The 15,219-nt window shown below is 36.3% G+C and overlaps 1 protein-coding gene across 1 annotated transcript in view; it reads right to left on the bottom strand.

Annotated features, from left to right (window-relative positions):
* col11a1a (collagen, type XI, alpha 1a) overlaps positions 1-15,219 on the bottom strand; it is a 55,055-nt gene that overhangs the window by 13,752 nt on the left and 26,084 nt on the right. Inside the window, exons 13-40 of the mRNA XM_077624590.1 lie at positions 14,589-14,663; positions 14,398-14,481; positions 13,728-13,784; positions 13,010-13,063; positions 12,854-12,907; positions 12,114-12,167; positions 11,731-11,784; positions 11,120-11,173; positions 10,851-10,895; positions 10,700-10,753; positions 10,567-10,611; positions 9,912-9,965; positions 9,366-9,410; positions 9,216-9,269; positions 7,661-7,705; positions 7,251-7,304; positions 7,089-7,133; positions 5,595-5,648; positions 5,412-5,519; positions 5,282-5,335; positions 4,512-4,565; positions 4,331-4,375; positions 4,168-4,221; positions 3,999-4,043; positions 3,447-3,500; positions 2,971-3,024; positions 1,606-1,659; positions 1,378-1,485 (exon numbers count right to left, since the gene is read on the bottom strand). Of these exons, the coding sequence (XP_077480716.1) occupies positions 1,378-1,485; positions 1,606-1,659; positions 2,971-3,024; positions 3,447-3,500; positions 3,999-4,043; positions 4,168-4,221; positions 4,331-4,375; positions 4,512-4,565; positions 5,282-5,335; positions 5,412-5,519; positions 5,595-5,648; positions 7,089-7,133; positions 7,251-7,304; positions 7,661-7,705; positions 9,216-9,269; positions 9,366-9,410; positions 9,912-9,965; positions 10,567-10,611; positions 10,700-10,753; positions 10,851-10,895; positions 11,120-11,173; positions 11,731-11,784; positions 12,114-12,167; positions 12,854-12,907; positions 13,010-13,063; positions 13,728-13,784; positions 14,398-14,481; positions 14,589-14,663 (1,611 nt within the window). The remainder of the gene's footprint in view (positions 1-1,377; positions 1,486-1,605; positions 1,660-2,970; positions 3,025-3,446; positions 3,501-3,998; positions 4,044-4,167; positions 4,222-4,330; positions 4,376-4,511; positions 4,566-5,281; positions 5,336-5,411; positions 5,520-5,594; positions 5,649-7,088; positions 7,134-7,250; positions 7,305-7,660; positions 7,706-9,215; positions 9,270-9,365; positions 9,411-9,911; positions 9,966-10,566; positions 10,612-10,699; positions 10,754-10,850; positions 10,896-11,119; positions 11,174-11,730; positions 11,785-12,113; positions 12,168-12,853; positions 12,908-13,009; positions 13,064-13,727; positions 13,785-14,397; positions 14,482-14,588; positions 14,664-15,219) is intronic.

Raw genomic sequence — 15,219 nt, 5'->3', positions numbered from 1 at the left:
TACAATAATGGTACATTTAACCACTGTTGAATATTGAAATCAACAATTAGATAGTAAAGAATTTAGGTAAAATCCATCTATTTTGGAGCTGACTAATTTCTTGATTTCTCAGCTGCCTTTGAGTGATTTAATTAAACAACTACTGGAAAAAGACAGAATGCAGACAACAACAAAAGCAAACAAGAACAAAAAAAACACTCAATGTAGAGTTAAAAAGGAGAACCGAATTTTTCAAATATACATACTTCCCATCAACCATTTTTTTAAGCGTATATCGACATTTGTTTATAAAAAATGGACCTCATCAATGACATCAAATCAGATTTTTTTTAGATCAGTGAAGCTTCTTCCAATTTTGTTCTTCACATTTGAGCATGATGTAAACAGTTAGGCACATATGTCTTTTGGGGCTTCTACAAGGATTTAGGCCCTGCTGCTAGGACCAAAGCAATGTGTCCCTGGCATACTAAAGCAGAGGTCTGAGTGAAAGCGAGAGACGGAAATAGGTCTGGGGAGTAGTAAAGTGTTTCGAGTTAGCTGACAGACTTGATTAGATTGTCTGTTTTTGAGAAGATGGGGGGTGAAAATAAAAGCACTCGAGAAATGAGGGATGCAAGCGAGGATAAATGTTGCTGAACACACATCCACATGGAATAATATTTATTGTATGTTTAATGGCCCCTGCCTCTATTGGACTTTACTCCATTGAAAATTTTAAATAACCTATATTAAATGCCAACTGAAAAAAAAAGTTCAATATGATGACCTGAGCTGAGGTCTAAAGAAAACAATAATGGCCTCAAAGTATATACTTTCCTAGAATATATCTACTGAAATTCAAATGTAAAAGCGGAGTGGCAGTTTTATTTAGTGTCATTGCCAAGAAGAACAAGAACAAAGGGAGTTTTTAGACCTAAATGGCTGGTAGTAGTACGTCCATGGTACCCTTCTATTGGATTTAAATTTAGATCGACATAGTGCTAATCATATACAATCATATCTTCTTTAGCTTATCATCCAACGCTTTAAATTTAAATACAGGTACAGTCAAACCTTCCTTGTTTATGGATGTAAATCATTTAGGCTTGCTTGATTGAAAAGTACAATAGTGAGGCAAAAGTCCCTGTCTGACTTCGATTTGGTAACACTTTTTCCAACTTCAATTATCATTCAATTACTCTGAAAGTGGAACAAATTTTTTTTTACATAAAAATACCACCTCTTTAATAAATTCAATGGCATTTAAAACTATTATCCTTATATATTCTACATTTTTTCCAAGTACTCTACAAAGGAAGAAATCTTCAATAACAGTATTACAGATTATAAAATAAAAAGAAATTCACTGAATTACTAATAGACACTATTTTGATGTACCTTTGCTCCTTCTTTGCCAGCAGCACCAGGAAGACCCTGTTCTCCCGGTGGACCAGGAGGTCCAGGGTGGCCTCTTTCACCAACAGGACCAGTTTCTCCAGTGGGTCCCTAAAACGGGATTAAACATTAAATTTACTTAAAGTCGAGGAAGTCATGTTTGTTTTGCGGTGAGTCTAAAATAAATGCATTCGTATATTCTTTTAAAGTACTATATATATATATTTTTACCTGGGGTCCAACAACACCTCCTGGGCCTGGTGGACCAGTTTTTCCTTGGAAACCCTAGACAGAAGTACAGACATTTCAATTCAAAATATAAATATATAGATAAATAAGTAAAACTCCTAACAAATATATGGTCAATTTAGTTGGATTGTGCAGTGATATGATATGATAATGAAGATGGGTATTAATACCATGTTCACTGAATAGAAAAGAGTTCAAAAAAATATTTTGTAAAGGCAATCCACCTATGTTTTGTATCACTAATTTTCACTTGGGTCACTAAGATGCCTTAAATGCTGATGCTTATTGTTAGTTTGAAATCAAAACTACAAAATATCCATCTTAAAAAATGATGTACTACATAGAATTGATATAATTCCTAAGCAGCATGGTTTAACCACCTTCTGTAAGGAGAGCATGTCTTTTAAAGTGCCTTCATAACTTAACCTAATCTCAAGAGGATGTCTGATTCTTGTCTGAAGAACAGTTTGAATCTCATCATAAAGGAAAATATTCACACATGCACACACAGACTCCTCTAGGGAGTGGAATGGAAGCTACTGAACAATTTAGTTGTGAAAAAAGCTGCTGAATAAGTTCACAGTCACTTGATTAGTTGATGTAGTGGAGTATTCCCTTTGGATAGCTTTAACATTCTTTACCCTTCATAGGGCAAATGAACTTTTTACAATTTTCAAATAGATAACGTGTATGAAAAATACATTGCTTTAATGCTTGTTCTTATTGGGTACAACTTTGACAGGTCAGTAGTCAATTCCAGGGCACATATTGACCGTAAATACACTTTTACATTTGCACCCATGAATATTTCTTCAATTAACCTAACATGAATGTGTAATGCTGCTCCAATAATACTATAATTTAGCGTCAAGTGAATTTCATCTTGACTGTGTGACCCTACACTCAAACATTTTTTCAACCTATGCAATTTTTGTGGATGGTAGTACTAAGTGCCTCTGAGCATTTTTATTGCTGTAATCAATCTAATCAATATTTGATGTTTGCCTAGTTTGCCTTTCAGCTATAAATTTACAGATATAAACATCCTGATGGAGGAAATTGTTTTGCGAATAGCATAAAAAAATATATGATATGAATACGGAGGAGGGCAAGCTTTAGGAAAATGTAAGCCATGTCTATCTTTCAAATAAAAAATTAAAAAAAACTGTTTTAGGGCCTTTACAAATGATATGACTGTTTTTTATTGATGAATTAATCTTGTTTTGGTAGCAAGATAGCCTCTTCTCTGAAGATGAATTGTTACCATCTGCAATAACTTTATCTTAGAATTATCATACAATTAATTTTTCCATACTACTAAGAAGAAAACAATAGGCAAATACTCACTGTCTCACCACGCTGGCCTGGATGTCCAGGCAGCCCATCCTTTCCTGGTGGTCCCTATTTGGAGAAAATGAACACTCTTATTAATAATGATCATCACCAGCAAGAAATAGCAGCAAATTTGTCACTTTAGTTACAACCTCAGCATTTTATAAATGCTGTGGAAGGGTGCCATATGGTGCACACAAAATAGAAAATATCTGTCTAGATAATAACATTGCAACTAATGACCCACAAGACTATTATAGGGGTATAATAATTAATGGGAGTGTTCTTGAACCCTTAGCATAATTTTTCTTAATTATAATTTTACAGGATCTATACATACTGTTTTACTAGGTAGCATAGTGGCGAATGATTCTCCTCAAATCAGATGACATGCATAGCTAGCGTTCTAATAAACAAAGTGACGATATTCTTTCTAAGTATATTACTATTGTACATTGTTTTATATTAACTGGTGCGTTCAAGGTACTTACAGGAGGGCCCTTTGGTCCAGGGAAGCCCAAAGGCCCCTGAGGTCCTTGTGGTCCCTATTGGAAACATATAGATAGACCAATATATAGTTAGTATAGTTATAGTTAGACCGATGACAAAAATCTGGACATGATTTTATAGGTCTTGCTTATGCCTTAAAACATATATAAACAGATCAATATGCAAAAAAGTACAAATAAATATAGGTCTTCGCTCAAATCAGATTCAGTCATTTTTCAAACCACTTATCCTCCCTCACAAGGGTTGCGGGGGGTGCTGGAGCCTATCCCACCCAACTATGGTCACCAGGGCACGAGCTGATGGATGACCATTCATGCTCATAATCATACCTGGGTGAAATTTAGAGTGTTCAACCTGCTTGTTTTGGGTATGTGGCTCCAACCACTTGTTCAGGTATCAAGTATTATTGTAAGTGTTTTCAGTGAGTACAATAGTTGAGTAGTTAAACAGAAATCTAAAATGAAAGAAAAATACTGCCAAATTGCGCCTTTGTTTAGCAGATGTTTGATTAGACTCATACTTCATGAACTTACTCTCTCACCAGGTGGGCCAGGAGGACCGTCATTGCCGGATGTACCCTAAATAGTGATACAAAAGTTATAAATGATCATTGTTCCAAAAAATTCATTTGTCATAATAAAACAAAGCCCATTTACAGCAATACACTTTCATTTATGTGATGAACAGCACTGAATCATATACCTTGGGTCCTGGCTTTCCTGTGGGGCCTCTAGCTCCTCGAGCACCACGGGGACCCTGGAAAATTACAGTATATATTCGTTAGAAATATAAAATGGGTACATGTAACAAGAAATTCAAGTAGAAAGTGAATGATTAAAATGATTGGTTGTAGATTGTCACCTACCGTTGGACCCCTTTGTCCTCTTGGACCTGCTTTACCTGCAACACCCTATGAGAGAGACCCAGCGATTAAAAAAAAAGATGAGCTGAAATGCTCACTTATAACAACCATGTAGAATAAAGATTAATATGCCATGTTAGATATGATCTGCTGATGACAGATTGAGGTACAGTGTGTTTCTTACCCTGGCACCTTTCTCTCCATTGGCTCCTGGGAATCCAGGGAAGCCACTGGAGCCCTATTGTAAAAAGAAGGAAAAGGACTTCAAATAGAGATTCATAACCATTTCGCCAAGGGTTGAACTGCGGGACTTCAGCACATTCAGTGAGGCGATAATTGAATTGTTCTATAGTTCTCCCTATGTCTTATATACAGACAGCGAGTTTGCCGGTCATGGCTGAACACTAGATGCTGAGTATTACTTCTGGCCTTCAAAATTTTAATAGTAGTTGCATCAGGAAACTAATAATATTAATAGTAATGTGATGTCCATTTAGATTTGTTAAACAGAAGGATGTTTTTGTTTAGTTTGTTATGAGTGCGCAAAAATGTTCAAGGGCCATTAAGCTATTGCACTAATAGGATGAGGACTACATGAACAAATGAGTAACATTTGCACAAATGAAGGGGCATGTATAAAAGAAAAAGAAAAAATGAATGTAATTTTATGTTTACACCAAGTATGTGATTCAAAAAACATCTTACCATAGAGTGATGTCCAAGTTAGATTGGAAACAATAAGTACAAATATGTTGAGTCACACAATCTTTGATCATTTTACATCTTATTTTCTTGAATTCTCACGCCATTGTTACCCATATTGTACATAATATGTGATTTGTTGACTTGCATTTTGTTGGAGTGCATTGCTATACAATATGCACAGCAATAACAACAAAGTTTGATAGTAGCCCTGTAGGCTAAAATGAGTAATATACTTGAACAGTAAATTACCTTAGGTCCTTGTCTTCCTGGATATCCTGGCAATCCTGGAACTCCCAATTTACCCTAAATAATATTAAACCATCATTATGCCGAGCTCCACAAGAACTCAAAATTACTTATCCAAAGGTTGTCCAATTACCTTTTCTCCAGCTGGACCTAGGGGACCTGACTCTCCATTCGGGCCAGCTCTTCCCTTCGGACCCTCTGGACCATCTTCACCCCGGGACCCCAGCAAGCCAACTTCACCCTGAGTCATATTAGATCAAAAAATCAATATGCTGCAATTTTATGGATTTAATCAGATAGCTAAGCGAGTTCTCACCCGATCTCCTTTGATTCCCATGTCCCCTTTGAAACCTGGAAAACCATCTTCACCCTAAAACAGAATAAGAACAACCTACATCATATTTCTATACCACCCTAGTCACAATCTGTTCCAGCTGCTGCCCTCTGGCAGACGCTATAGGTCCCACAAAGTAAGGACAAATAGGCTTAAGGACAGTTTTTTCCCACATCCATCAGAACTTTAAACTTGCGGTAACACGACACACAATCCTTTCTGTGTAATAACTTCGGGGTAAGGTAATATGAATAGACGTTGGGCGGTGATCTGCCTCCTACTGGCTGACTGAATGTAAGTGAAAGACAGTGAGAGGTAAGTGATCCGCTCGGGGGGTGATGCGATGTATCCATAACGGCAGAATGCCAAATTACGAGTCCGAAATTATCACTTATTTGGGTCTTTTGCCGGGAAAACGCAACTTATGGAAAAGCACTACCGATTCCGTCATACGCATTTTCTGGGTATGATGACAATTAGGCTTTTGTTGAGTCAATGATGATGACAAAGCCTATGTCCGATTATTATTATTAGAATTTCTCATTGCTTCTTCACTTTTTCTTATACAAAGTCACTCTCCCAATGACGTGTCATTCTTTTTAACTATGTCATGGACTCATATACTCAATATGATGTATTCTTTGGAATTATAAGTAAAGTTGAGTTTGACTTTAGAGTAATCCTAGATTCAGTTTTAGGTCGAAGGTTCAGTCGCTGGTCTATTTGATTCTTTGAGCTACCTGTCATTTTTCATTTTATTTGATAGATAATCCAACACTTCACTTCATATATCATTCTCTCATACAAAAAAAAAATCCAACAAAAATTCCTTATTGATGACAAAGCCCTCTTTCATAAAGCTCAGGCTTTTCACGTTTATTGATTCAATAAGAAACATACGTGCGTACCTGTCACTGGGGTAACAACATCACCCACCCACCCATGTGATGTAGTTTATACAATCCACTCTAGTATCGATCTCAAGTGGCCATCAGTGACACTTCAAAGGGGAATTTGTTTTAAATTCTGTGCAGTGGCACGCACACAAACATTTCAAACAGCTCAAGATGAAGTGAATTGTTCTTTAAAAGTGAGCCGCCATGAGCAGGATAGATTCACATTCACACAGTCATGGTCCCCACCGAAGGGGGCCATTGTGTGACCTCTGCTAGGCATTCACTCAAAGGATTCAACGGACGTGAGCCGGGCAAATAGAATTCCAAGTGACAAATTGAATCTCTAATGTATTAATGGGCTGGTTTTCCTAATTTTTAAAATTCTGAATAATATAAAAATGACCAAAACCCCTATTGACACACTACTGTAGTGGGGCATATAGTTGGCAATGTCTGTTTAAATAAATATTTGACTATTGCACAAGCAATGCAATACAATGCAACGCTACTAGATTATTTAACGGCAATCATATAATATTCACTGCATTCGCTTTGGTTAATGTTAATATCGCGTTCTTACCTTTTCGCCCTTTGAGCCTTTCAATCCCCTCACACCATCAGCCCCCTGTTAAGCAGAAAACATGTTGATTGTTATATAAAATGAAGTTGGTTGTATGAGGTTTCATACAGCACAATACCCATTGGCTGTAATTACTGTCCAATTAAACAACTGAGATCTTACCTTGACACCACGAGGCCCAGGATATCCAATTGGACCCTGGGGACCCAGTGGACCCTTGAAAGAATAACATTGTGTCAAAGCATTGCATTCCAGTATTTATATAAATATATTGTAGTATCTATCATACGGTATAGGTACTGAAGTTTAATATCCAGAATTAGAGCAATAAAATAATGACTGAATCTTCAAATAGCAACTTGACGACATGAAACACAATTATTTTCTTCTTGTAATTGAACCTAATTCATCATTTTAAGCAGCACAGATAACAAATGAAGCAGTTATTGTGTATATTTACATATTAAAAAATGCTAAGCATTGTTTTGTGCAAGATAATTATCCATTTTCTGTAACATAACTGAAATGTATCTTGGTAAAAAGGCAAACACTTAATTTTTGAAGGCACTTACTTGGGCTCCTTTCTCTCCGGCTGGACCCTCCTTACCGGGGTGACCCTGAAAATCATAATCAGATGTAACGACCCATGCTTAAATTTAAATATTCCCAAGACTCAGGGCAATGTTATTGTTTTTATGATCGTTATACACATTTTGTCACATCTTGATCCAACTCTGTCACTCTTGCTTTTGAAAATGACAGATTTACATGTTTTTTTACCATTATAAATAATTTGCAGGTAGTAAGACTTGAACACGTGACATTAAAGCACAAGACAAGACCGTGATCAAATACATTGCAGTGTAAAGAGTCTTGCTTAACAATTAAAAGGAGCTGTTAGCAGACATTTTTTAATGCCAGAACTATTTTAGCCAATCAGTGCGAGTATTTCAGATCGTCCACCATTGCTTGTGACATCAAATATACTCACAATTCCCTGGGCTGTTTTGATAGGTATGTTATTTAAATGACAATGGTTTCTTAATTAGTTGCAATTAGTCCCATTTTGTGTGAAATATAAAATAAGAATAAAAGAAGCATGCTTGTTCTCCTCGTGTAGCGGTAATTTGGTTTGGTGTGGTCTATCTGCTGTTTTGCTGTACTTCCAGCTGTGTCATTTTATACACAAAATTTACAAAAAAAAACATTAAGCATCAGTGTTTGTCTTCGGGCAGTACGAACAGGAAAAGTGGTTAATAAAGTCATTACTTTCACTCTTTACCAATTAGGAACGAAGGCTGGCTGCACACAGTTGCGAGATAGGCGTTCATGTCTATTAAAGTGTCCAAAGTCTGTGGGGCAGTTTTTTGTCCAATATGTGTACGAGTTAAACATTGCATGCCAGACCAGACAAGTGTATGATTATTTAATTTTGCTTATGTATACCTGTGTTTGTGTCTAGTCTATCAGTATTTACGTACTACGTGCTAACAGTATCTGTTAAAATTGTATCCCGACAAGTCCGTAAACATCAGAATATATGTAACAGTCTGCAATAAAAGTATGATAAATGATTCATCCCCACATTGATTTCTTTTTTGCTTTGTTCTGATTAACAGGAGGCATATAGCTTGAACTATCTGCTATTCTATTTTGCCTCACAGCCAAAACCTAATGAGCCTGAAGACTTTTCTGGCTTTCTGACACCTCCTGCCTGGCAGTCGGTAAATTACCTCCAGCATAAAGAAACGTGGGTACAAGTGACATCACATTCGTCACAAAATGGCGGGAGCTATTTTTGTGTTTTCTATTATCATAGTTTTGAGAAGTTTTAGATTATTTCAGCAGCAATCTTTCACATGAATGCCATTTATACTCGGTCTTGTCTGTTCCTTTATGTCAGTTATCAATTCCAAGTAGGTCCACTCAAACACGGGACAACAGAAATATTATGGATGTTCAGCCTAAAAACGTACTAAATGGAGGACTAAAATTGCATGTTTTCAATGTTAAATTGTCCAAATAAATATGTATTATGCAGGTGCTCACAAATGGTAGTACTTGTTTTATGTATTTGTGTAATATTGATATTCTTAATGCATGTGTATAGAAAAAAAGAGCACATACAGGAGGTCCGTCAGCACCAGGTAGTCCAGGTAACCCTGACCTTCCATGAGGTCCCTGCATATCAGAAAAAACACCAATCATTGACATTTTTGAATAACACTAATAATAAAGAGAGCAATCAAAAATAAGAGTAAAAGGGTAAGCACATACTTTTTCACCAGGGGGTCCGATAGGGCCTTGAGGACCTGGAAGACCCTATGAACATGAACATAAGAGTGAAACATGGTTTCTCAAAATTAAATGTGAAGTATGTTGGGTTATAGTGTTGCGCTACTGAAAGAATGTGAACCTTATTTATGTGTGTGTGTGTTTTAATTAGAGGTTATCAGGGGAACCATTAACATTAAACATTCATGTGGGACTGCTTAATTAAAATGTGTTCAGACATTCATGTGCAAAAAGGCTTTTTTCTTTTATAATCAAGCATGTCTGCACATAATTTGAGATACCCAAGCTTGTGCCAAAAGGTGTAATTCCACTGACATGATAGAATGAATCAATAAGGATTAAATGGATGAAAATACTGGAAAAGGAGGCTACAAAAACAGTGCGTTTTTACTTATTGTATATTCAAATGAGTCTTTAGAAGTTAATTTCAACGTTATGGATGCTTTTACATTCATACAAATGCACACAAACACACACTTCTTTGTTTTGACATGAGTTTGCAAGAAAGAGTATGATTAATGAGTTTACCTGAGTGCCTGAAATTCCCTGTTGGCCTGGTGGTCCAGGCTCTCCTTGTGGTCCCTAGATAAAATGAGGAATAGCAGTCAAATCAAACATATCATCTAACAGTAAATTAGAAAATTGAATTATCACTTGGATTGTGCATGCTAACATAAACAGCAACGAATTGTCATCCAAAACTTTATCAAGCTACAATATAAGATTGAACATTGAATAATAATATATTTGAAAAAATCACAAATATGAATAACCTTTCATTTAATCTAATCAGACTACTGACCATGATGCCATAGTTAAGAGTATTAATTCAAAATTAAATATCATAATTCAACATTATAGTCTAAATTTCCACTTTTTCAAGAGATTTGCTCCCTAAAAACGTCTCTTGTCAATGATTTAAAAATGAATTTAAGAGCTTTTAAATGAATTTTTGTTCTGTAGCCATCCTTTACATCTTTATTGATGGCAAGTGTCATAACAAATATAGTATAAGATCATTATCACATGGCAAAAAGTGTTGACTCCTGACCTAACAGCTGTGAATCCTAAAATAATGTTAACAGCCGAATGTAGACATTACAGAGTTACATAAACTGTTAAATATAACATACGAAATATCTTTACATAGGAAATAACAGTTCACATTTCTGTTTTTATGTACCATGTTTCCTTTTGGACCGTGAGGCCCATCAACTCCAGCAACACCCTGTGAATGACAAATAAGGGAAAAAATGTTTAAATACAGACTTTACATGAGGTGAGAAGATGATTATTATATGGCTAATGATGCATACAGGTGAGCCAGGGGGTCCAGGGGAACCGCGGGGTCCTAGCAGACCTCTTGGACCCTAAAGAGAAAATGAGCGGAATTCATCAACTACAAGTAGAAAAACAAAAAAGGTATCATGTATAAAAGGTAATAAAAAATAAATTAAAAAATCATACACTCTCGCCAGCCAATCCTCTGGGCCCGATCTCTCCATCTTCGCCCTGTCGGGATAAGTAGACCACTTAGTTATTTCTTGAACTTAAATTATGATGAAAAAAAGAAAAATCTATATCTGTATTCATAGAATAAAATGTTGGTAAACTTGGTTGAATGTCATTAAAGCCACAGTTTGATTCAACTCCATACATCACTAAATGACTTGAGTTTAGCAATTTTGTTGTTGTTCCTTTCTTTTGATGCATGAAATTAAAATAGAAGCACTTACTCTCTGCCCATCCTCTCCAGGAGAACCTGGGGGTCCAATTGGTCCAAGCTCACCCTGATAAACAGAGCGAGATTAAGAAAGTCACCACTATTCTTTTATCCCCTTAATTCTACCTGCCTTAGTTAAGAGGGGAAACACGTCAGCGCTCTAGCAAGGTCAACACATTTTTCAACAATTCTTACATACTAACTAAGTCATCTAGAGTCTAAAATGAAATTGGGAATGTTTATGAGAAGAACGGATTTCCAAGCTTTCAAACATTTGCAAATAGAAAATGTATTATAAAGAACACAATATTTCACCCTCAACTAATTCACGAAGGGTCATTCATCAATATTTTTCTCCTTATTAAATGTGGTCAGTCAGTACATATAGAATTGTAGAATTTTCAACTCTTAGAGAGATAATACATAGATGATAAAAACATTGTCTAATATAACACAATAAGGATCAACCAGTAGACACTAGAAAAAACATTTGATTTTCCATATATTTAGTTGCTCAAAGTTAGTCTACAATATCTAATCTATAACAAACAATACTATAAAAGACATCACTTTTAGGGAGAAATTACAAAAAAATGTCAGTCAATTTCATTCAACTATACTCACCCTGTGTCCTTTTTCACCAGGCAGTCCAGGGAGTCCATCAAAGCCTCGATCCCCCTGTTATGAACATATTAATATTAAATCAGAGCAACATGAGCGTTTTGTCAATTATGTAACTATCTTTTGGACAATAAGGCACACTGGACTATAAAGCACACCCTTAAGATTGTACAAGAAAAATGTATTTGTTTTTACAGTGTATATAACCCGCACTGTACTATAAACTGCAGGTCTCCACATGTTTTATCAGATATTAACACAAAAGGTCATTACCTTGTAAACGTACATTAATAAATCACATTGGACTAAAACGCAAGAAAAAAAAGCTTATACGTAGTCTGAATATTTAAGAAAACCAAATAGTGATTGCTAATGGTGTTTGGCACCTTGCTGCCTGGCTCTCCGGGCATCCCTCGTGCACCATCAGCTCCTGAACGACCCTAGAAACAATATTAGAGACCATGAACATGCTGTAAAAATATCACATCAATCATTAGCAATGATACGTCATTTTCTGCATGACTAACTCATGTGGGTTCATGCATGAATAGGTGCAACGAGGCACATTAAGGTAAATAAAATTGTTGGTACCAGGATTACATATCAAAGAGGAGGTCAACTTATGAATAATCACAGGTGATTTTGCTAATACTGGGGTCTCCCCCTTGCATTGCCCGTGCACCTACCCTGCCCCATTATATCCCTATCCGACCTATCCACCCAAGGTAACAAGGTTTTCAGCTGAAGATGTCATTAATGGTACAAAAAAAATCACTAACATCTCCCAGTCATCTTATTGATAAAGGTTTTATAAATAATTTGCCCAAATCTGATTTATCTTTTTCATGACCCAATTACTAGGTCAACATGGTTGATAGCTGACACAATTTGGGCCTGAATGTTCCATATTCACTTTCTGACTCATTTTGACATTTTCAGACAGATTTAACAGTCCGGCTATTGATCCAAGGATTCCAAGCTGCAAAGGCTTTTAATCACCTATCAAACGATTATTTGTTGGGTTGTAAATAATCCTCTCAGCGCAGGCACAAACAACTGTACACAAAATAAATACAGATATTCTAACATGCAATGAGCGTTAACTGGTGTTAATGAGTTCACTCACCCGTTTGCCAGATTTTCCTGTTTGTCCTGGTGGTCCTTGGACACCCCGGGGTCCCTAAAGACACATACGAAGAACCCTCAGTGACCAAAATTGATTTTGGATGTGGCTTCTACTTGCTGGTTAATTATTATCAATATTTTTCCACATGGTTTTCACCTGAGGACCATGATCTCCACCTTCTCCTTTTAGCCCAGTAGAACCAGGTAGACCCTTGAGAGAAGATATGACATGTCAAAACGTTGTCTCTAAAAATCATCTAGAGTACGTTTATCCATCAAAGACAGTTTGTTTAAATGTAACCACTAGAGGGAAGTGTTTAACTACATTAAATACCTCTGTATAGACCTCAATAAAACTGTCCCATGCAGTTAACTATGAAATAAGGTATTTTTAAATGACTTAGCAACCATTCATAGCTTAAACTGAACAAGTGGTTGTTGATTTCTTATTCCACTCTAATTATGTACAAAAATTAGTATACAAAAGCCTTACAAGTAATGAGCTCACGCAACAATAGGTTGCACACTTGGGTTGAAGTATTTCAAGCTAAATCCACACACAATGCTGCAATATTTTAGGGTGTTTGATTTGAAATGATCACATTGGGACAGAAACAAGCAAAAGGCTGATTTTACAGAGGACTAGTTGGTGTGCTTTTTGCAGCAGATGAGTGAATCGTGTATCAACAAGCCCGACAGGGAGGTGGTGGAAAGTGGGGGTTGGATAGAAGTACATTTAAGCAGCTGGTAGACCCTAACTGGTAACAAGCAGGCAGTGTGCATGGTGTCACTGAGCCAAAATATGATGAGGCAAAATATTCTAAACAATTTTTTTTAATGGTCATCATTTAATGGTCAAAATAAAAGTTACTCACCACTGGCCCTGATCTTCCTGTCAAACCCATTGGCCCTGGGGGTCCCCTCATTGCGAGCTGCGAGGTAGATAAAAAAATGGATGACATTATATATGTTGTCTAGAAATTAGAGTAATCACTCTTTATGTTGCTTCTACAAAAGCACATCAGCAATTACTACACATTTGCTCAATGAAAAAAATGTATACAGCAGCTTTAAATACATTTGTAACAATTCTTATAGTTCAAATAATGTTTTTATCGTGTTATTTATTAAAACCATTTGCAATGTCCTATTAATCTAAATAGAAATAAGGGGTAATGGGGGGTAGTTGTGAGATTGAATTTTATGGATGGATATTCAACATCTTAACGACAAGATGCAATATTTGATGCATTTTTAACATCAAATATTCATTAATGTACCGCAATATCTAGACTTGGTTACATCTTTTTGCAGTTGATCTTTTTTTGTGCTATGCTACAGACTTTTAAATTTAAAACTAAAGGCTAATTCTCCATCCACATACAGGGATAGACCTGTCAATTTTTATCAGGCAATTATGTGGTCATCTGCTATTTAGCCAAAGTGGCATATTTGCTTTTAATTTTCTAAGCACAGCAAACCTTTTATAATGCAGCTAACCCACTTCTACCCAGTTTTTGTGTGGGGGATCTCTTGACCACTTACTCTGGCCTGGGAAAGGATGGCTTGAGCTTGGGCTTCTTGGGCTGACACCACTGGACCTTTCTCGCCATCGCCACCAAAGCGGAACTGTTGCACAACAATTTACAAAAAAAAAATAAGTGTTAGTAATTGTCCCTTTATTTAATGGGACAGAAACATCTTTGGTTTTAAGATTTAATATTTTTAAACCGTACCGGGAGCATCAGCATGGTACCAGGGGGCCCTGGCAATCCATCAGCACCAGGCAAACCAGCACGACCAGGAGGACCCTAAATAGTATCACATTTAAATAATAATCAATAATTACTCAATGAAATAATTGTTATACATTATCACCAAATGCATGGTTAATGTAAATAATTACATTGAACAATAAAGAACTTCAGGAAACCATTATGCCATGTGTTAATGTTTGGATTTTTGTTTTACTTCTTGGTTAGATTTATCACTAAATGCAACCCAATCTAAGATTAAATAAGACATTTGAGAGAGGTTATTATCATTTTGTGCAAAATCCCAAAGAAATACAGGAGTAGCTAGGAATAGCTGTTAAACTATCTGCACATGGATGACCTTAATGGCTTAATGAATGGATCAATTGCACTTTTACATATGGCTAGAGAAGTTAGTTAGCGTTGGTTTTCTCCCTCCTTGCTCACAACGAGCCCTGTCCATCTCCAAGCATGTCCAAAACAAACATCCAATGTAAGATGGAGTGTCTCAGAGTTTGTCGTTGCCTGGCTGAGCCCAGAAAGCACACCATTTAAAATGCATAACTCAAGACCAGAGCACAACATATTCATGTTGACTTAACTTCTTGGAAAA

The sequence above is a fragment of the Stigmatopora argus genome, chromosome 17 (assembly GCF_051989625.1).
Source record: "Stigmatopora argus isolate UIUO_Sarg chromosome 17, RoL_Sarg_1.0, whole genome shotgun sequence".
In the NCBI taxonomy this organism is placed as follows: Eukaryota; Metazoa; Chordata; class Actinopteri; order Syngnathiformes; family Syngnathidae; genus Stigmatopora; species Stigmatopora argus.
Note: the sequence above shows the minus strand (reverse complement) of the source record. Positions and strands in the feature narration are given on the sequence as shown.